Source organism: Carettochelys insculpta, chromosome 24 (genome assembly GCF_033958435.1).
Source record: "Carettochelys insculpta isolate YL-2023 chromosome 24, ASM3395843v1, whole genome shotgun sequence".
NCBI lineage: Eukaryota > Metazoa > Chordata > Testudines > Carettochelyidae > Carettochelys > Carettochelys insculpta.
Window position 1 is genome coordinate 9,402,177 of NC_134160.1, and position 20,441 is coordinate 9,422,617.

The 20,441-nt window shown below is 52.8% G+C and overlaps 2 protein-coding genes across 5 annotated transcripts in view; one reads left to right on the forward strand and one right to left on the reverse strand.

The window, feature by feature from the left end:
* Positions 1–1,052, forward strand: part of EXTL1 (exostosin like glycosyltransferase 1) — a 52,212-nt gene extending 51,160 nt beyond the window's left edge. For both annotated transcript variants that reach the window (XM_074976529.1, XM_074976530.1), the window contains exon 12: positions 506–1,052. In XM_074976529.1, the coding sequence (XP_074832630.1) occupies positions 506–694 (189 nt within the window). In that variant the 3' untranslated portion in view covers positions 695–1,052. The remainder of the gene's footprint in view (positions 1–505) is intronic.
* An 8,768-nt stretch (positions 1,053–9,820) lies between these two features.
* SLC30A2 (solute carrier family 30 member 2) lies at positions 9,821–19,577 on the reverse strand. Of its 3 annotated transcripts, XM_074976217.1 has the most exons (9): positions 19,257–19,577; positions 18,159–18,373; positions 17,123–17,269; positions 14,751–14,904; positions 13,901–14,063; positions 12,621–12,726; positions 12,332–12,466; positions 10,956–11,083; positions 10,409–10,518 (listed from the first exon to the last, which is right to left on the reverse strand). In XM_074976217.1, exons 1-8 carry the CDS (start codon positions 19,310–19,312, stop codon positions 10,980–10,982), a joined length of 1,080 nt encoding a protein of 359 aa, XP_074832318.1. In that variant the 5' UTR covers positions 19,313–19,577; the 3' UTR covers positions 10,409–10,518; positions 10,956–10,979. The 3 variants fall into 3 exon arrangements, with proteins under 3 accessions (XP_074832317.1, XP_074832319.1, XP_074832318.1); XM_074976216.1 differs by lacking the exon at positions 10,956–11,083 and having other exon boundaries at positions 9,821–10,518; XM_074976218.1 differs by lacking the exons at positions 10,956–11,083; positions 12,332–12,466 and having other exon boundaries at positions 9,821–10,518.
* Positions 19,578–20,441: the final 864 nt, after the last annotated feature.

Below are 20,441 nucleotides of genomic sequence, written 5' to 3' on the forward strand. Positions count from 1 at the left end.
TTCTGGGAAAGGTTCCTATCAGAAGGAAGCCACACAGCCCACTGCTTCTACTTTCCTGTGGGGTCTGATCTCATGCCACATTCCCTACAAGGAATAACCGTGGCTCCCATACGGGTTCATTGCTTGGTGGTGGGATCTCTCAGTGAGCTGGAAAGTGCCCAATTCATTCAGTCACCTCCGATTTGGGTGGAACAGGGAAAGCTGTGGACGCTCTTAGCTCCCCTTAAGTCTAAGGTTCTCTCACTCCATTGCCTGTGGTTCGATATCTCACGTGTTCCAGTTCACCGTGCTCCACCTACTTCCATCTGTACTTCTGACACCATGGGGTGGTTTTCCCTGTCCCTCCTTCGGGGCTTATATATGAGCTACAGGGTCAAATGCCTCTAATTCAGGGGCTGCTCCTGATCCCGCTGAAATCCAGGGCAAAAGCACCCTTGTCTTCAAGGGAGCAGGGCAAGCCCCCCAGTCATGCAATGCCTCCGCACTCTCTCTTCTTGCTCCATAGATGTCCAAGAGCGTGGCTGTCTCCAGCGGGAACCTGCACTTCTCCCAGCGCCAGGATTGCATCAACCACTTTGCAGCCTGGTTTGGCTATATGCCGCTGGTGCACTCGCAGCTCCGCTTGGACCCGGTGCTGTTCAAGGACCAGGTGTCCGTGCTGCGCAAGAAGTATCGGAACCTAGAGAAACCCTAGAACGAGGGAGGCGCAGTGGAGCCCCTGAGAAACAGAGCCGGAGAGGAGGTAGTCACTGTGCTGGACCAGGCCAGAATTGCAGGGGCATGGGCTGTGTTCTTACTGGCACTGAGTCGTGCTTCCAGGATACTTGACCGAGCAGGAATTCCAGTGCTACAGACTAACGTTACTGATCTAGCCTCCGTTACTGCCAGGTGGACTGGCATCCCAGTGGGGCCTGGTGTAACATTCTTTGCTTAGACCTCCCTAATGCAGGACTCTGAGTGGCAGAGACGCTTGTTAACCGTAGCTGGCAAGATACTGGAAGGAATTTCGGTCTTTATTGGGTTTTACCAGTACAAATAAAGGTTTGCAAGAATTACAAGCTTGTCCATTTTGTTACCTGCCTTTGGGATCTCAGCCTGTCTGCTGGAAGAAAACAAGTCTTGTTTTTAATTGCTATTTCATTGAATGTCCTGGTCACAGCCAAAGCCACCAGAAATGTAGGGAACAAAAAGAGGGTCTCTTAAAAGTGCCTTAACACAATCCAGGGAATGTCCCTCCCTGTGCTGCCACTAGGGGTCAGCACCTGCCTGTGATACACACTGGGGATGTTGTGCTGTTAGCTCCCCTGGCAGGAGTTTGAACTTTTATGATTCCAAACTTACTGAATTCTCAAAAGGCATCAAAGGGCTTGTTTTCTACCATACACTGAACAGCTGGGACTGTGCCCAAGGCTGAGAATGCAAACCAGTCATCTTCCCATCAGCAGACAAAACTGTTTATTGCCCTTAAATTAAAAATAACAGCAAGTGAAAGCTGATATCGCTGAGAAGAACTACTGTGGCCGGTTCCAGATGTGTCAACACAGGGCCCAGTGACAGGTATAGAAAGCCCCTGTGTCTGCTGCAAGCCTTAGCTACCGTTCTTGCCAAACCAGCAGGGCCAAAATAATGACTTAGGTGCTCAGAATCACAAGACAAGCTTAAGACATCACCAGACTTAAAGATTCGGAAATGTGGCATTCGTTTCCTTTGGCTTGAGATGATGGAACATTTGAGAGTCACATTTTTTCAGCTTTTCTCTCTAACCAGGAGGGCTAAACAACTTACTCTATTCCCAGTGAAAACCAAGAGTCCCCCATAATCACCTGACTCCAGGAGCTGGGGCTTTAAGACAAAGCACCAAAAGTCTTACGATTTCTGATAAAAATCGCTAGGGTTGGTAACAGCGGCCACCAGGCATGTTCTGCCCAGAACAGTGTCACCAGAATAAGAGTCTCAGGGTTAACTTGCCTTGTATGGCAAATGTGCACTCAAGCAGGCCTTTGCTGGTCTTCCTGATGGAACCCGCGCTCATGTTGCTGGAAGGGGTGGAGCAAAACAATTACCTGTATCATTTCTACATGTTCCCCTAGAATGTCTTTTGACATCGTTCATAGTAAGCAAAGGTGGGAACTACTGCAGACAGGACACCGGGACCTGGGCCACCTAGGCTAGTAAGGAGGGTCTTGGAATCATCAGAGGAGGGAACAGTGAGCAGGACACCTGGGTTCTCATCTTAACTTGGAGTCGCTTTGCTCGGGTGCAGCGCTCCCTTTCACATCCTCAGACGCCTTTGAGGATTTGCCCTTTGTGACCTTGGGCCTTGGCTAAGGCCAGGTCTACACTAGGCTGTAATGTTGGTTGCGGAGATGCGATTCCAACTATGGCAGTTGCGTGGCTGGAATTGATTTAGCTAAGATCTCCTTTCCTGGCTGTCCTCACTCAGAGGTGGATGGGAGAAACTCTCCTTTCGACCTCCCTTACGCCTTGCAAGAATGAGACATACAAGGGTCAGCTGTCGACCCCCATAGTTTGATTCTGTGCATCCCCACCAGGCGCACAAAATCAAACTCCAGAAGATCGACTCGGTCTGTGCCCTGTGATGGGGTTCAGGGGTCCCCAAGCACTGCACCCCATCTGCAGGCAGGAGTGACTCTCACTCAGCAGGTAGAACAGGAAGTTTATTAGGTGACAGAGGCCCAGTTTCTTACGGAAGAGTCAGTGCAGCAATCAGAGACAGTCATTCCAACCCATCCTGGGGAGAGGAGCCCGAGGGGTGCCCCTCTGGGGTGTAGCTTCCCCCTTGCCAGGCTGGCTGCGCCTTCCAGTTCCCCTCTCCCCCCAACTTCCAACTGCCGCCTCCGATTCAAACCCCGCTCTGCTCCTCCCTGCTCTTTGTTCAGGTCAGAACTGTTACCTGCCAGCTTAGGTTACAGCCCCAGGGGTCATCCTTAGCCGCTGAGAGCTGCTCTGCCTGTCTCACACACATCCAGCCCGAGTCTCACATGCACCCCCCACCCCCGAACTCCATCACATACCCTAAGTCGCTTTGGCCTAAATTTTGAAACGGGCTCCCTCATTATAGGGTCCCGGCCTGAGACACCTCAAGCCTGATTCTCACCCTGTGTCGAGGACGCCAAATCCTGTTGAAGTCGAGGGAGCAGTAGGTGCTGCGAACCCGTTAGCAGACACTTTTGAAAACACAGGCCCCGTGCCTCAGTTTCCCATCAATAAAAGAGCTAGGCTTCCCTAGTCACACTTCCTTACCTCCGAGGGGCACTGGGGAGAGAGGGTGTGTGGGCAGGAAGGCTAACATTTGTAAAGACCATGGAAATCCTTGAATCATAGAAGCCGGGACCAACCATTAACAATGCTTGCTTTGGCCTATGAAGAACCTAGGTGGGACTGTGGACGTGGCAAGACAGGGCGCCCCTGTGCAGGAGGTCACATTCTTAATGCAACCGTTGCCATAACTCTCGTGGCACGGCTGTGAGAGGCTTCAAGGGGAATCACACTGCTCTGTTTCGGAGCTGAGCGACAGCAGCATTAGAGATGCAACCCACCACCCGAGCGCTTGCTGAGCAGAACCTGCTTGGGTGTCAGGGACAGAGAAAGGAAGAAAGAAGGCCAAAAGGAAGTCATTAGCTGTTAATTAAACAGCCACAAACATGGCTTTGGCCCAGCCTCAAACCAGAAGATAAATGAGACACGACAGCTGCCTCTGAAGCAATCTGCTGAGCAGGCAGTTAGGTTGCTGCTGGCTCTCCAGAAGGGATTTGATTCAGATTCTCGTGTTTATGGGCTCAGAAAATGATGCTTATAAATAAAGCTGGAGCGAGGCTGGAGACAATGAAGTCGTAAATGAAGCCCCACGTTGGATTTCCCACTGGAATTTGAGCTGCGGTGAGCCGAAGGAAATAGCTGAACACGCCGGGAAAGCAACAGCGCTCCCATGTCTTATTTCTGATCGTTCCGGCTTTAATTGCTTCCCCAGAATACAAATATCCTGCCTTTATCCCTCTGCGTGCCCAGGTTCCACAAACAGGAATTGCATTACCCACCGCCACTGAAATGCAGCCTGCTTTGGGGCAGAACGCTGCATTAAGTGAACAACACACACATCAAAGGCAACCAAGATTTTTGCTGAGGGAAACGAAGAATACCACTTCCAGGCGAAATTGTTAGCAAGCTTGTAGGGCGGCAGTTACTCAAATTGGAATTTAGCCAGGGCATGGAGTTAATAGCCTGGGATTCTTGTAGAAGGTGGCCAGGACTGTGTAACTTGTGAGCAGTGGTCAGGGTGACTGGCTACCTGTTAATCAGTAGCCAAGATGAGGATCAGTGATAACTAGGTTCTAGTCCCAGCACAGCTGCTGGGTGCCTGAGTTTCTCCAGCAGTAAAACAGGGATGGTAATTCTAGCTCTTAACTGGTATGTGAAGGTTAATAACTACAGGTTGAATCTCTCTCATCCAGCATCCTTGGCACCTGACCAGTGCTGGGTGACAGAATTTGCTGGCCCACAGGAGGTCAGTATTGTCTAGCAAATGGAATCTGCAAGGAAAACGCGAATGAGGAAGACCTCGGACAACGTGGTGAAGACATACTGAGACTGACCGACAACAACCGGGGTACGCCTGGGGTCAGCTAGAAGTTTTGTCCCGAGACAGAGAGAAGTGGAGGAGATTTGTAGATGATCTATGCTCCACCTGGACTAGAAGTGTTTGAGTCAGGTAAGTTACATGACCAACACTTCCACTGCTTATTGGGCTCTTAGAAGACGTTTGGGGTAAATTAGAGCTAAATAACAGCACAGAACACGGAGAGCCAGGACTGGGGGCTGGAAACAAACTATATGGGCGTACTGGAAACTTGGCTACACCCGTGATAAGTAGTCGTTCAACTAAATAAAATCATCTGGATTACGGATGTTGCCGGATGAGAGAGAGTCGTGGATTAGAGAGGTTCAGCCTGTAGTAATTGGCTGGATAAGCGCACTTGTTTTTAGGTCTCCTAGCCAAGCCTCAGCTTAGCCTGGGAATGCTGCTCAAACTCTGTACCTGCTGCTGACCCAGCTGATGTGCAAACATATTAAACCCTCTGGCAAGGTCAGCCTGATTGAAAGAAGTGAATGGAGATTCCTACAGGCAGAGGAGCAGAACCTCAGAAGGTGTGAATGGATGGAGTACCACTGACTGCAGGGCTGCTAAGCTATTACTTCAGTTAGGCTGTTGACGCCATTAGGACTATGCTGATTTACTGCAGCTGAGGATTTGGCCCTGCAAGGTGAAAGGAGTTAGGGAGGGTCTCTCTACCAGGGCTTTGCTTGCCACAGCTGCTTTGAAAAAATGACAGCTCTACAAATTGTCTGAGAGAGCCGTAAAAACGCTCCGAGGAGTCTATAAACAACGGGCAGCCAAGCCTGCCAGGAGCAATTATTTCATAAACAGAGCGGCTGGCACCTCCGTGTTGTAAATATCACCCCAACCCTGCTGCATAAATAACCCCGGTTTGATTTCCAAGCCCCATGGAGAGCAGCACAGTAAATGATCTTGGGCCAATCACTCATGCTAGGGAGCAGGCCTTGTCGTCCATAAAACACTCTCGGGCAAAAGCTTTCCACTGGTGGGGCTTAGCTCCCTCCAGGGGCCACAAGGCATCCCTCACTCCAAAGATATACATGCCCTGTAGTTGTTACATCACTTGAGCCTGAAGCTGGTCCACGCCAGGGGCTGAGACAGGCTTGGAGGGTGGACAGCAAAGGGTAGGGAGAGTTGTGTCGGGCTGGTCTGGTACCCCTGTAAGAAGAGCACAGGTACGTGTCTGTCACTTTTCCCCATGCACACCTTGAAGATAAGGAGGTAAATAAAGACTGCAGCTTCGCAGCATTTCTTTGCAAGGGGGGTGTGATGGAGTGTGGGGGGGCGGGATGCAGGGGAGAGACTAAGGCTGGATATGTGTGAGAGACAGGCAGAGCGGCTCCCAGCATCTAAGGATGACTCCCTGGGGCTATAACCTAACATAGCAGGTAACACCTCTGACCTGAACAAAGAGCAGGGAGGAGCCGAGCTGGGTTTTGAATCGCAGGCGGCAGTTAGAAGCTGGGGGAAGGGGAATTGCAAGGCAGCCAGCCTGGCTAGTGGAGAAGCTACACCCCAGCTGGGGCACCCGTCGGGCTCCTCTCCCCAGGATAGGTTGGAATGACTGTCTCTGCCAGCTGTACTGACACCTCTGTACTGAGCTGTGCCTCTCTCGCCTAATAAACTTCCTGTTCCACCTGCTGAGCGCAAGTCACTCCTGCCTGCGGACGGGGTGCAGTGCTTGGGGACCCCTGAACCCCATCACAGGGCCTCATTCCACTGCATGCTTATTTGAACGCTTGAACTGCATAGTTCTGATGAACATTGGACACGGGTGGTTTTACCCGGTGGCTCAGGTTCAGCAGAGGGAAATCTGGTCACCCGAATCTCAGGGTGGGCAAAGTCAGCACTGGGGACCAGATCCAGCCCCCACAGCAGCTCTGGCCGGCCCACCAGGCCGCTGAGCAGAATGCCAGCACTTACAGCCTGGCTCCAGCAGTCCCTCCCCCCCCACTCATTCCGCCTGCAGCCCAGCTGCTCCTAGGATTCTCCTGCTCGCCGTGCAACGGTGGGGGGTGGTGCTGAAGGCAGGGTGTTCCCCTGCCCGCTACCAATCTCTGCAGAGCAGGGAGTGCAGAGAGATGCTCCAGGCTGAAGTGGGGATGGTCAGGGACTCCCTCAGGAGCGCAGAACAGGACAGATTTCCCTTAAAGGGACAGAGCGGCTTCTCCCAGAAGTTTACCGCCCAGCAGGCAGCAGCCACGCTCTGTCACTGCCCCACATCGCCAGGCTGTACCACACACACACAATCACTGTCACATACACACTGCAGCACAAGCTGTGTCACAAAGGGTCTCTCCCACACCGTCTCTTTCACACTCACACTCTGTCCCTCCCTGTAGCTCCCCCGCCACCTTCTGCTCAAGGCCCTGCCCCTTGTGGGGGGCCCAGACCCAGACCACAGCTGGCACCAAAATTCACAGGGGGCCACTCCATGAAAATTATGGCCCACCCGCTGCCCTGCCGTGTCTAGTGCCCCCTGCAGGGCCACTGCAGCAGCCACTACTCCATTGTTCCTCACAGAGAGTCGATCTCAGAAAATTCACACCTGGAATCCTGGAGCTCAGGGCAACTGCCTTGGACTGTGGGGCGAGAAACTGCAGCACGGAGATTGAGCCTGGGGCTGGAACCTGCGCTCAGAGACCCAAGCCAAGCCCAAGGCAGCTGACAAGGGCCAGTCAAGCAGCCCTGGTGCAAGCCTCTCATTGCAGTGCAGTGCCGGCACAGCTAATGATCTGCACCGTTCCCCGGTTGCATTGTCCCTCTCCGTTTTCTTTCCACCGCAAAGTCCCGCTTGGAAAGCAAACGGCAATAAAACCTCCCCTTGACCCCATGGCAAAGGGGGCCAGACGTTTGCAATCATGGCAGAGAGCTTCCCGCCCCGCACAGCTGCCCGGCCCCAGCTGACAGATGAGTGCACAACTCCTGCTCCACATGAGCCCAGCTCATGTGACATGCCTGCAGGCAGCCCTTGGCATTTTGACCTTGCTAGAATTCCATGCCCCTGAACACAGAAGACTCCTTAACTTCAGGAGCCTCTGCACCCTTCCTCATTTTTTGCACTCATTGGCCATGTGCACACACGACAGGAGAGGGAGTCAAGACAGGCCTTACACAGAACCGGCAGCATTTCCTGCAAGATGTTACCGGCTGGGACTGACCTCAGAATGCTACGGAAGTGAATTCTTAACAAGAGAGGGGAAAAAAAAACAATTTTAACATAAACTTACGTCAAATGGGTTTTTAGGGGAGTGAAAAAAAAACCAATGGACTAAAATAGAATAATGGCACTAGGAGCATCTGAGAAAGTAAGTGGATTTTATTGCTTTCCGAGGCTGTATCTACACTCGCATTCCTCTTTCGAAAGAGGCGTGCAAATGAGGGAATTGGAAAATGCAAATGAGGTGCAGATTTACATACCTGGTGCCTCATTTGCACATTCTTTCAAAAGAGCTGCTTTTTCGGGAAGAAGGGTTCCTTCGAAGATGGGGTTAACTTCCAAAAGAGCCACATCTACACGGCTTTTCTTTCAAAAGAAGAATATGCAAATAAGGCACCATATATGTAAATCTGCACCTCATTTGCATTTTTGATTTCCCCCATTTGCATGCCTCTTTCAAAAGAGGAATGCTAGCGCAGACGAAGCTTGACAAAGGAAGCAGGCAATGCTTCAAAATGTAACAGCAACGAAGGGTCCTGTGGCACCTTATAGACTAACAGAAAAGTTTTGAGCATGAGCTTTTGTGAGCACAGACTCAATTCTTCAGATGCTGGTCTTGAAAATCTGCAAGGCCAGGTCTAAATAAGCCAGAGCAAGGGTGGGGATAACAAGGTTAGCTCAGTCAGTAAGGGTGAGGCTTACTACCAGCAGTTGATCTGGAGGTGTGAACACCAAGGGAGGCGAAGCTGCTTCTGTATTTAGCCAGCCATTCACAGTCTTTGTTTAAGCCAGAGCTGAGGGTGTCGAATTTGCAGATGAATTGTAGCTCAGAAATTTCTCTTTGGAGTCTGGTCCTGAAATAGCAGCTTCCCCTCCCTTGGTGTTCACACCTCCAGTTCAACTGCTGGTCGTAAGCCTCACCCTTGCTGACTGAGCTAACCTTGTTATCCCCACCCTTGCTCTGGCTTCTTTATACCTGGCCCTGCAGATTTCCAAGACCAGCATCTGATGAAGTGAGTCTGTGCTCACGAAAGCTCATGCTCAAAACTTTTCTGTTAGTCTATAAGGTGCCACAGGACCCTTCATTGCTGTTACAGATCCAGACTAACACGGCTACCCCTCCGATGCTTCAAAATGTGTGTTTCTGACATCTGCAGTAAGGTTTCAAAATTGGTACCTCAAGGCTTGCGAGGGCGGGGCGGGAGGGCGGGGGGGGGCACAGGGAAGAGATCTTGGTGGATTATTTCCAGGCTCACCAGCAGCAGTTGGAGGAGTGAAGAGGACAGTTAGCCCAGGGGTCCAGCTCCTGCCCCTGCAAGTTTAGTGGTGGCAATGGCCAGCGCTCTGGACCCCCTTGAAGTGCTGGGGTGGTGCTGCAGCACAGTGATCTGAGCAGTGCTAAGGACTGACTGCCCTAGCCCCCCACCCTCTGCCTTGGCCGTGCCCCTTCTGAGGGCCCAGGGCTGCCCCCCCACACCTCACTCCAGGACATGCAGTGGCAGTCTGCCCTGCTGCTCATCTCCTGATTGTTCTAAACTTACACGTGTAATGCTGACAGACTGGGGTTGGCAGCCCCAGGGATAGAACCTGCAAGCATGGGGCTAAAGCCCTGCACTCTACCACACGAGCTAGAGGCCAGCTGGCTCTCAGCCACGGCTGTAGAGCAGAGACGTCACTCACCCCAGCTGAGGTCTCAGTGCCTCTGGGTATGACACACATAAAATAGGACTTTAATCGGTATATAATTTTTCTCTCTTTGTACAGAAATAAGATACAGTGCTCCTACCTAAGGCTACATCTACACTTACCCTAGAAGATCGATAGCCCCGGAGGAATCTTCTGGGGTGCCGTTATGCCCATCCGCACAACGGTGCGGGGTCTGGAGCCAACATTGACCTGGGAACTCCTTGTGAGCAGCGAGGATGAAGGAAGGTCAACAGGAGGAAAGCTCCGTCAGCCTTCCGTCGTGAAGACAGGCATGGAAGTCGACGGCTGCAAAGTCAATTTTTGGTACGCCCCTGGCACACAAATATTGCGTAGCAGCCGTCGATCTTCCAGGTAAGCGTAGACGTAGCCTGAGCTATCATCTGAAAACAAAACTAGAGTTTGCAAGGGCCTACGTCGCTCCTGGAATTACGGTTAAAGTTGCCGCCCCGCCCACAAATCAAAATCAGAAACGATGCCCTTGGTCAGGCAAGACGCTCGCGGTGCGCCTCTGGGTAACCTCATGGACAAGAGAGCTCTGAAGTGCAGACGTGCCCGGAATATGAAGCCAGCGGAACAGAGGTGTTTGATTGGCTTTATTTTCAGAATATTAAAAGTGAGGCTCCTCCTTCGGCACGGGGCAAAAGTGAAATCCTAGAAAACGAAAAGAAAACGTTTCTCTTGGACACAGTGCAGAAGAGAACAGGCTAATGCACCTCGCCCCCGTGCCCCAGGGACTGGCACCCGACCACTTCCAAGCAGGCGTTTGGCCAGGTTGTATCCTCGTTCTGCGCAGCAGCGAAGGAGATCTGAGGTAGAAGGGTTCCTGGAACTGCTGGTTCACGATCTCCGCCCCGCCATGCATGGGGCGTTCAGTCAGAGGGGCTCTGGCACTCCCGGCAGTGTCTCATGTCCTCCGAGTAGTTTTCAATCTGGATGGTGGTGGTGTGGAAGTTGAACGCCCCTTGCAGCTGGGAACTCGCCTCCTTCAGGACTGTCTGGGCGTCGGCGTTTTCATCTGGAACCAACACAAGCAGGGAAGCTGGATAGAGATTATGCGATGGGGGAAAGACGGCCTCCAAACCTGCTAGGATGTGCTGCAGCCCTAGACTCGGGCAAACACACAGATCTATTGTCTTGCCAGTTGGTAGGAGTGCTCTAGTATAGTCTCGAGCGACAGACCTCTGAGGATTAGTCACTGTGGGCTGCATCATACAGTGGGGCAGAGATGATCAGACTAGTCCCTTCCAATGAGCCCTCTAATTTTTTCCCCATCCAGGGGCAGAATAAAAAAAGCCAGTCAAGTAGCATTTTAAAGACTAACAAAATAATTTATTAGGTGATGTCACTATAATTTATTAGATGTCACTATAGGGGCTCGTTTGCATACTTGGCTTAATCTAATTCTTGACCTTCCTCCCCCCCTTATGCCCCTCTGCTCTCTGATTTGCTCACCTTGATCACTTTTTTTCTGATTTGTCATCCTTGATTACTGTTTTTGGTTCTCTGCGCCTTAAATATTGAGTCTGTTCCGGTCTGGCTACGGTCTGAAGAAGTGGGTCTGTCCCACGAAAGCTCACCACCTAATAAATTATTTTGTTAGTCTTTAAAGTGCTACTGGACTGCTTTTTTGTTTTGATAGTATATAGACTAGCACGGCTCCCTCTCTGTTACTAGGGGCAGAATAATTTTACGTGCAGAGGCATGTGCAGATGCGCACCACCAATAGAACACATACCGCCAGCTGTGAGCGGCTGTTGGTGCTCTGATAAGCAGCTGGGTGACACTGGTCCCTTTACATCTAAAAAGAAAGTGACTTTTTTCCCCAGGGAACATGTGGGTCTGCCAAGAACAGTTGGCAGGATCAGGGTGTAAAACGGTAGAGCTTTGAGGGCAGGGAATCACATTCTTATATCTAAACAAGACCTAAGCAAAACCTAGCCAAAGCGCACAGAGCTCTTGAGAAGGAAGCTTGTGTAAAGCACCAAACAAAAGGACTGTTTCGTACTCAAAGATCACGAGCTGCTGGGTGAGTCGGAGCAGAACTTGGAGCTGGGCACAAAACCAAGCAAAAATGGTGCAGTGTTGGGGACTTTCCCATGATCCCCCACTTCCAACAGTATCAGAGGGGTAGTCGAGTTAGTCGGCATCCTCAAAACCAACAAGAAGTCCTGTGGCACCTTAGAGACTAACAGATATTTTGCAGCACGAGCTCTCAGGGGCAAAGACCCGCCTTGTCACCCAGGAAAGCTTATGCTCCAAAATACCCATTAGTCTATAAAGGCACCACAGGACTTCTTGTCACTTCCAACAGAATTTCTGCCAAGATCCCTTGCAGCTCCCCCAGCGCGTCTGTTTGGAGGGTGCTGCTTCGCATGAAGGGTGGGAGCCAACGCCATTTGAGCCATAGGAGCAATTCGATCAGGCCCCGATGTAGGCGGTGTTCTAACAACGTGGGTCCCCGAATATCTGATAGACCAGTGGGTGAGCGTCTGATGGTGACAGAGAGACGCTTTTGAGTGGACTTGAAAAAGAGAGATGTCGCTGGGGATCTCCTCTATGGTCCTCAATGGGCAGGACGTTTTTAAGAGCAGGGGTGCTGAAATCCAGCCTCCTTACCTCCGCTCACCCACTGCTCCAGCCGAGGCCAACAGCAAAGCCAGGAGATGTGCAGGGCTCCAGTTGCGGGGTGGGCAGCAGAGCTCGCCAGTGGCAGATGGCACTCTGGGCATGGGGCCAGCAGCAGAGCTAGCTAGCAGCAGATGGGCCCTTGAGTACAGGATGGTGGCTGGGAGCCAGGCTAGGTCCCGCATGGATGGGGAGACACTTACTGATAGCTATGTGGACTGAGAGCACAGGGTGAGACACGGTCAGGGCCCAGATGTGGAGACTGTGAAGGGCTTTCACACCATTGATGGACAGCAAGATCTCCTTCACGTTGTTAAAGTCCACCCCCTTTGGGGTACCTTCAAGACAGCAAGAGGCACACAGGGCCAGAGCCCCACATCAGCAAGAAAGAGAGTTACCCTGCAACCCACAGAACAACGTGCTGTAGGGAGGGGAGCAGATTAACCCATCACTAACTTTACAGCTCCCTCCTCGCTCAGCAGAGGTCCTTACCTTCCATCAGCACCAGAACAACATCTTGCAGGATGGTCAGCGTGGTTCCAAGGACCAGGATTGAGAAGAGGAAGGTACAGATGGGGTCTACGTATTTGTACTCTGGCTGGGAGGGGGAGGGGGAGGGGGGGGAAGCCGTCATGATTGTACGGTTAATTCAAAGCTCACAAATGCCACCCACTCCAGATTCTATGTGATCTCATGCCCAACGGTTCTTTCCTGGGCTTACTTTCAAAATGAAAAATCCTTTCCCCCCCCCGACCCCAACCTTGCAACTCCACCTTGTGATGTGACAGCTGATCAGATCACAAGCGACACAGAGGTTCTGCTCGGATGAGAGACGTCTAGGAACATCCAGGCGCTAACAACTCACAATGTTTTCTTCTGAGTAAGAGCTAGTTTGCACTAGAAAGGGTTTGCCAGTGTAGCTATACCAGCAAATCTGGCCTAGTGGAGAAGCATTTTCTAGCATCAAAAGTGCTTGTGTCAAGATTTCTTATTCCCTGAGTGAAATAAACACTTTTTTTGCCAGTCTGACTGTACACAGGAAACTCTGAGCCGTGTAGTATTGCTGCAAACAAAACCACATCCCTAAGCAACCTTTCTACGCTGGCAAACATTTCCAATGAAGATCTAGTTTGAGCATTGACCCAAAACCCCAGCATAGCCTCTATGGACCTCACGCCTCTTTGCTTATGAGAAGACAAGCAGAGAACATTGTCCATGCATGGACAATAAGGACTATATAGCGCAGAGCTGAGGCACAGCTTTAGCGTCTCAGTTAAGTTACAACCTGGAAAGTTGCGTCCCTGCATTCCCCTGAAGTTTCAAGGTCACGCAGAATTCCTCATTTCCCATCCTACATACATGGCTGTACAATGCTGTTAGGCAGCTGCTGAACTCCACTCCAGAGGTAGCTGCATTTCAGTGGTGGGAAGAAAGTGAAGCGTGTTTTTAAAGGTTAGAAATCATCTGTGTTCTACCACTAACTTCCTCTGTGTCCTGGGACAAAGCACTCAGGGAAAGTGGAGTGGAGAGATGAAGCGACTTGCTCAAGGACAGAGAAGAAATCAGCAGTAGAGCAAAGATCAGAACTCAAGTTACTGGCTCCCAGGACTGTGCTCAGACCACACCTTCCTCCCACAGAAGTGCGTCTCCCTGTCTCCATGCTCCACTCCTGTGCACCAACAAATGAAAGGTAACTCCCTGCCGCGTGCTGTACCAGGTTCCAGCCGTTTCTCCCTTTGTGCCCAAAACACTCTTAGCAACAGAGCCCCTACCTTGAAATATATGATGTATGCAGCCACCAGGACGCCAACGCTCTGCAGCAGGTCCCCGACCACATGGATAAAGGCAGCCCGGACGCTGGTGTTCTGCTGCTTGCTGTGCCCATGGTGGCTATGGCTGTGCCCGTGACCTGACTGGTGAAGAATGACACCCATTCTGCAGGGAAAGAAGGAGCAGCAAGGTCATCAGGTGAGGTACCTCATCTTGGGCCTTCTACACTGACAAAGCCACCTTCCTTCTACGGGGAACGCTGCAGTAGGTTCCACGCTGCTTGCATTAGCAATGTCAGCCCTCTCCCGGTACTCACCACAGACATCCCACTTTGTACCACTTTGGCTCAGCGATGGAGGGCCTGGAACACTGAGCCAAAGGGAGGCTCAGGTCCTCTCTCCTGCTGGGGTCAACAGAACCCTCATCCAGGACTCTCCAGAAGAAGCAGGAGATACAGAACCCATAGACTCCCTTGGTGGCACTGGATTCTCGTGCAGGCGACATGAACTCCAGGAAGCAGGGGGGAGAGGAGCTCAGAGCCCCGCACCGCTGCTTCCAAACTCACTTGCAAAATCCCTTCTGGCATTCTACGACTGAAGGCCTGCTTGGAAACCAGAGGCCAGACTCCCTGGGGCTTCCAATGGGAGCAGGATCAGGCCTCGGGAGACCTCTAATCCCAGGATTAATGGTCTGTTTGGACAGGCTGGCTTTCCCGATTGGCCAGGAGAAACATTCCAGTGCTAGGGATTAACCTTTGCAATTTGATCAGCAATTAACCAACCTTCCCGCACCCCTTGGCTCTGGGGCAGAGTTCTCAGAGGAGCTGAGAGTCAGTAATCTGGTGGGACGTACGTGATATTCACTGCCACGGCACAGGCGGAGGTGATGAGCATGGCGTCCCCTTCGATCTCGTAGTTGTTCGAGAGCAGCCGCTCAGCCGCCAGATAAACCAAGACTCCAGTCACCACCCAGATGGATAGCACGGACAGCAGAGCCCCCAGAATCTCTGCAGAGAAGGCCCGGCCCACACAGGGTGAGAGCGAGAAACACCCAACACATCCTCCTGCAGACCCCCAGGGCAGCAGCCATGAAGCCTCCTGCAGGGGCTCCTCAGAGGTATGGCCACCTCCTCAGGGCTGCACTGCCCCCTGGATTCCCTCAGTGCTAGGACCAAGAGCAGAATCTGGGACGAGCTGCTTCCATTGGCCATATGCAGCTCCTGCCCCAGGGAAAACTGAAACTCTTATGGCCCATCTATACCACCGGGGCACGACACAGGGACTGGAGCTGAGCGGAAGCGTGCAGAATTGATCCCTTGGGAGTTGTCCACATGGGGAAATATCCTGGCATTGCACTAGCAGAAGAACGATTCTTCCACGCCAACGAGCCTGGTCAATTTCGCCAGCGTGCACCAGTCCTAAGCTTGTTTGAGACTTCTACGTCACACCCTCCTTGCGAATTGTGTCTGATCTACATCTGCCTGGCTCACACACCTGCACCTCCTGACGGGCATGCTACTGACACACGGTGGACACGTCCCTCTCTGAATGCAACTCTCTGCACACAAGTTGAGCCCCTGTACGACTCCCAGTGTAGTTAAAGTCACACAAGTGTGGATGCAGTTACCCTGGTATAAAAGGTGCATCCCCCCCCCGTATCAGTCGTACCTGTAAGCGAATGGGCATAAGCTGTACCAATGCCTGCTCTACACAGACTTTGTCCCAGTTTAATTCACTCAGAAGTGTCATTTTTAACCTAACTGCTCTGAAACAGCTGCTGGTGTGGAAGCATTTATATTGTCCCCTATGGAAATGACCAGTATTTATTAACCAGAAGCAGTTTTATGCAGATAAAAATGCATTCGCACTAAGTAGGTACCATTTTAATTACCCCAGGATGGGTAAAGCAATGCAGCTTTTGAGTTTACACAAGGTCTAATGGACCTTGATGCCAACCATGCTAGGAGCAGTACAGATTCAATTATTTCAGTCTGTTTATAGGCCAGGCCTCAGTCTCCAGACCTGGGCTCCAGCACCATTCACAGTCACTAAACGTTAGGAGGGGAAATGATGAAGGAGAGAGGAGAGGGGACAGGGTGCCTCACAAACTCCACCGAGACAAAGAGAACGCTAACAGCCCTTAAATTACAATAGCACAGAAGGGCCCCTCTAAGGAATAAGAGAGCAAAGGCAGTTGGCAGTTTCCCTGTCCTTAGAGAGATGATGGGGCTTAAAAAAAAGACAGAATCTGTAGAGCATCACGTAGGCTTTGGCTGCTGCATTTTGTAGAGGGATCTACAGGGGGTCCTTGTGATAAGCCCAGGTTATGTTCCCAAATAATGCAACTCATAGCGAAACAATTTATAAGAGGGCATGAATATCCATTAGGAATAACGGAATTAGTTTGAGATGCATTCCCAACACATACCATTCACGCAAAGGCAGTGCATGTAATGTACCTATAACCCACAAAAAAACAACAAACAAACAAACAAAATAAACAGAAAAAGATAAGCCAGCTCCCTGCCAGTTCCCCACTGATCCTATGCCAGCTCCCCGCAGCTTCTTCAGCTACCTGTGAGCTCCACCCTGACTTCTCCTGGCTCCTCGCTGGTCTCCCATGAGTTCAGGGCTCACTTCAAGGGTCCCTGTACTACAGCGCTTGCTGCCCGGCCACCACAAAACTCAGTTACGTTCCTGGCTTTTGGTCCCACAGCCCCTAACTGACAAAAGTGCGGATCAGTGTGACTTATAGTGGATCAGCTTTCCTGAATTAATTAGTGACTTATATGCAAAACATCTTACAGTGAGGACTCCCCGTACTAGGTTTCAGCTTTGAAAGCCCTCCCCTCAGTTAGAACTGCAGCCATGTAATGGGAGAACGTTACTTTGGGTGGGCAGTCCTTAGATGGCCATGAACAGAGGAAACTGGGCATTCTTATATCTGGGTAGCAGGTCCCATCCCATTCCTGCAGGCGTGCCTGACAGCTGCTTATTATTATTATTGGGGTCAGGTCTACGGCTGGATGGAACTCAGGTGGGATCTTGATGTCACCCCCTTTCCCCACCACTCTGCAAGTGCCTCTCCCTCCAGCTCTGTTCAAGAGCCTTTGCAAGGCACCCATGGAGGAAGCTCCCTTCCTTTCAGACAAGCCTGGAGGCAGAACAGAGCATTGTCCGACAACACGCCAGCCCCCCACTCTGGGCATCTGCCCAGCAAGTTACCTGCCCGGTGCCAGCCAAAGTTCATGGTTTTGGTGGCTGGCCGAGAGGCCATCCACAGGGAGAACAGGCTGATCATCATGCTGGCAAAGTCCGTCAGCAGGTGGGCTGCGTCTGTCATGATGGCCAGGCTGTGGGCCAGGTAGCCCCCTGAAGGAGGGGAAGAGAAAGCATGAGCCGGGGTGAGGATATACGCCCCCTAGCAGCACCAGTCTTCACAGACCGGTGCGCCGAGAAGCGCATGAAGTTCGGCCACCCACAGATCAGAGACCACAAAGTTGGGCTACCGAGACCAGAGGGCTCCTACTTGCAGCCCAAGCCTGCTTCAAAAACACACCTCTGGGGCTGTCCCGGCAGAACCTCTCTCTGGTGCCAGCAGGGGAGCGATTCCCTTGGCTTGCATGAACGAGGGAGTGACATGAGCCGGTGCGACTGTGCCCTTCCCCCAGTCTGAGACAGCTTATGCACTTCAGTCCAGTGAAGGGCAGCCTCTGGGACCGCTCGGAGGAGCCACTTGAACACAGGGCCCAATCCTGCCCCATGGCAGTTTTTGTGGCTGCTTTCAATGGGCTTGAGACCAGCACCCTGAGGTTTTGTCCTACCAAGTGCCCATCGTGCAGGATCAACCCCTTAGTATTTTTTGGGTCAAAAAACCACAGAGTCCTGCGGCACCTTAAAGACTAACATGTTTATTTAGGACATAAGCTTTGGTGTCTGCAGCCGAAATGGATTCCAGCCCACAAAAGCTTATGCCCAAATAAACATGTCAGTCTCTAAGACGGCACAGGACTCCACATTGTTTTTGCTTAAACAGACTAGCACAGCTACCCCTGTGGAATATTTAGGATCAGCTCTCTGAACAGCGAAATGCAGCCAATTCTAGAGCAGAGCACGGCAGCAGGTCAACAGCCACACATAACAGATTAGCCAAGAGTGGAGAAGAATCTCTTGTCCAGTCCAGCTGTCCCAGCACCTTGTTTTACATGTGGCTCTTACCAGGCGAGGGAGCCATACAACGTAAGCTACTTTGGCCTCTTACCGATGACTTCTCCCACCATGAAGATCAGGCAGATCACGGAGGCAATGTAGAGTTTCCTTCGAGCCCACTGCTTTCCGGAATCGCAGTGGCTGCCGGCAGCCCGGTTGGAATGGCAGTGCTGGTTCCCCTGGCTGTCCAGCTCGATGGAGGACGTGTCTGGCACACACTTGAGCACGGAATTGTGGAAGTTCTTCTCGGAGACACTCAGATAGGACCTGAATTACAGAGCGTCACCTTAACGGACCCCTCTTGGGGTCTGCTGGCTGAGAGGGCCTGAGGAGATTTCTAATGGAAATTACAATGATGCCCCCTTGTACTTAGGGTCCTTCCCCTCCCAGTCCCCAAGGGAAACACCCCTGAGGGTTTTCAAGAGAAGCCAGGGATTTTCGGGTGCCCTCCGAGGGATGACCAACTCTCAGATGGTGCGGGAGCACTCACTGTTTGACAGCCAGACCCCTCAGTGGCAAGTTGTGGGGCACCCCTAAACCACCGCTCACCCTCCAAAGCCTGGGCCAAAGTCCTCCCTACTCAAAAACAACCCCCCATCCAGGGCAGAATGGAAGCTGTGCAACATGGGATCCCACCACCTGTTCTCCCCTTAATAGTCTGCACCCCCTCCATTGCCAAGCTCTCCCCAGGAAGGGGCAGTGTATGGAGACAGCACCCCCAGACCCAATTACGGGGGGGAGGCCTGTGTCAGACAGCCCCATTCCCCCCAAAGGGCAGGGAGACTCCAGAGCCAGGGAAGTTACTGAGCTACCTGCCAGGCAAGAGCAGGTGTCCTGGGACCCAGCTCCTCCGAGCTATGTAGGTGCCTAAGGCCCCCTGGCATCCAGAGCAGCTGGGTGCCTAAATAACTTTGAGGACCTGGGCCTGGCTGCCTGGAAGAAGGGGGAGGAGGCTGCAGCCAGGCTGGGCTCCCTCCCTTCCCCAGCGGGTCTCACAGTGCCGGGGGCAGCCAGGCGGGGCTCCCTCTCCCGGGGGTCCCCCAGTGCAGGGGGGCATCGGGCTGGGCTGGGCTTCCTCTCTGGAGCGGGGGGAGCACAGTGCACCGGGGGGGAGGGGGGAGACACAGGCCGGACTTTCTCTCGCTCTCACCTGGCTGCCGGCTCCTCCAGCAGGCGCCGCTCCACGTCCCCGTCCCCTTGCGCCATCGCCACCTGCCGGGGCGCGCTCGCCTCATCCCGCCGCGGCCTCTTTTATCTGCCCCGGGCCGCGGCCCGTGCGAAGCGCTGGGACTCGTGTGCAAAAGCCCCAGCGGGAGCCCCGGCCTCGGCGCAGGCCGGCTGCAAACTTCGCCGAGCTGCCTCCTCCCTCCCCGCGCGAAGCCCCCGGCCGGCCGCTCCGTGCGCTGCGCTGCGCTGCGCGGCGCATGGGGAAGCTGCGGCCTCTCCCGGCACTGCACGACGCGGGGGCCTCCCCGCCGGGGCCAGGCCTGGCTAGGGGAACCCCCCCACCTCCCCGGGCCCGCCGCAGGTCTCCCCGCCTCGCCTCCCGCAGCGGCTGGGGACGCAGCAGCTCCCCACTCCCCAGCAGCCGAGTTACGGCCTCCGCCTGGCGCATTGCGCACAGCAGTGAGAACCGGACCGGGCGAGGCCCCAGCGCCCATCTCTCCAGCCAGGCTGCCGTAGGGCAACACGAACGGCCAGTCCCTTGCTCCAAACCGAGCCGCGGGTCTCTCAGCGGGTCCCTCCCCCTGCCCCACGCCCTGGCCCCCAAGGCCGGGAAACCTGACCCGTGTTAGACCTGGGCACAGCTTAGTGGGTGTTTGCTTCCAAATCGATTTAGTTGAACCAGGGACGAGCCTTGTGGGGACACTTTTGAACTGGGCTGAAACCAGGCTAATGGGTGTGATTTGAAGGAAGGTGGGGTGAATTTAATGCAAAGGTGGTTCAGATTCCCGTGGTTAGCGTTTAAAGCTGGCTTAATTGAAGGTGGCTTGAATTTGAACCTGGCTTAAATCCACTCAAGAGCCTCCACATGCGTTTCACTGGGTCAGTTTAAAAGCCCATCTTGGGTTAAACTAGTGGCACTTTTAACAGCTGTAAGCCAAACAGAAGCAGTGGTCAGGGTTTGGGATGTTCCTGGCCCCATCCAGCGTAGCTTGTGTTTGAAATGCGTGTGGGGTTTGGCCATGATGCTGCAAAAACCTATGCACCTGAGTGACATCTGTTAATAGACCAGCTCCTCAGCATAAAGTGACTTGTGTCTATTACAGCGTCAGCAACCTTTCCCAGGCCCAGGGCTGAAATTTCACTCTTTGACCTCTTCATGTGCTGTTGA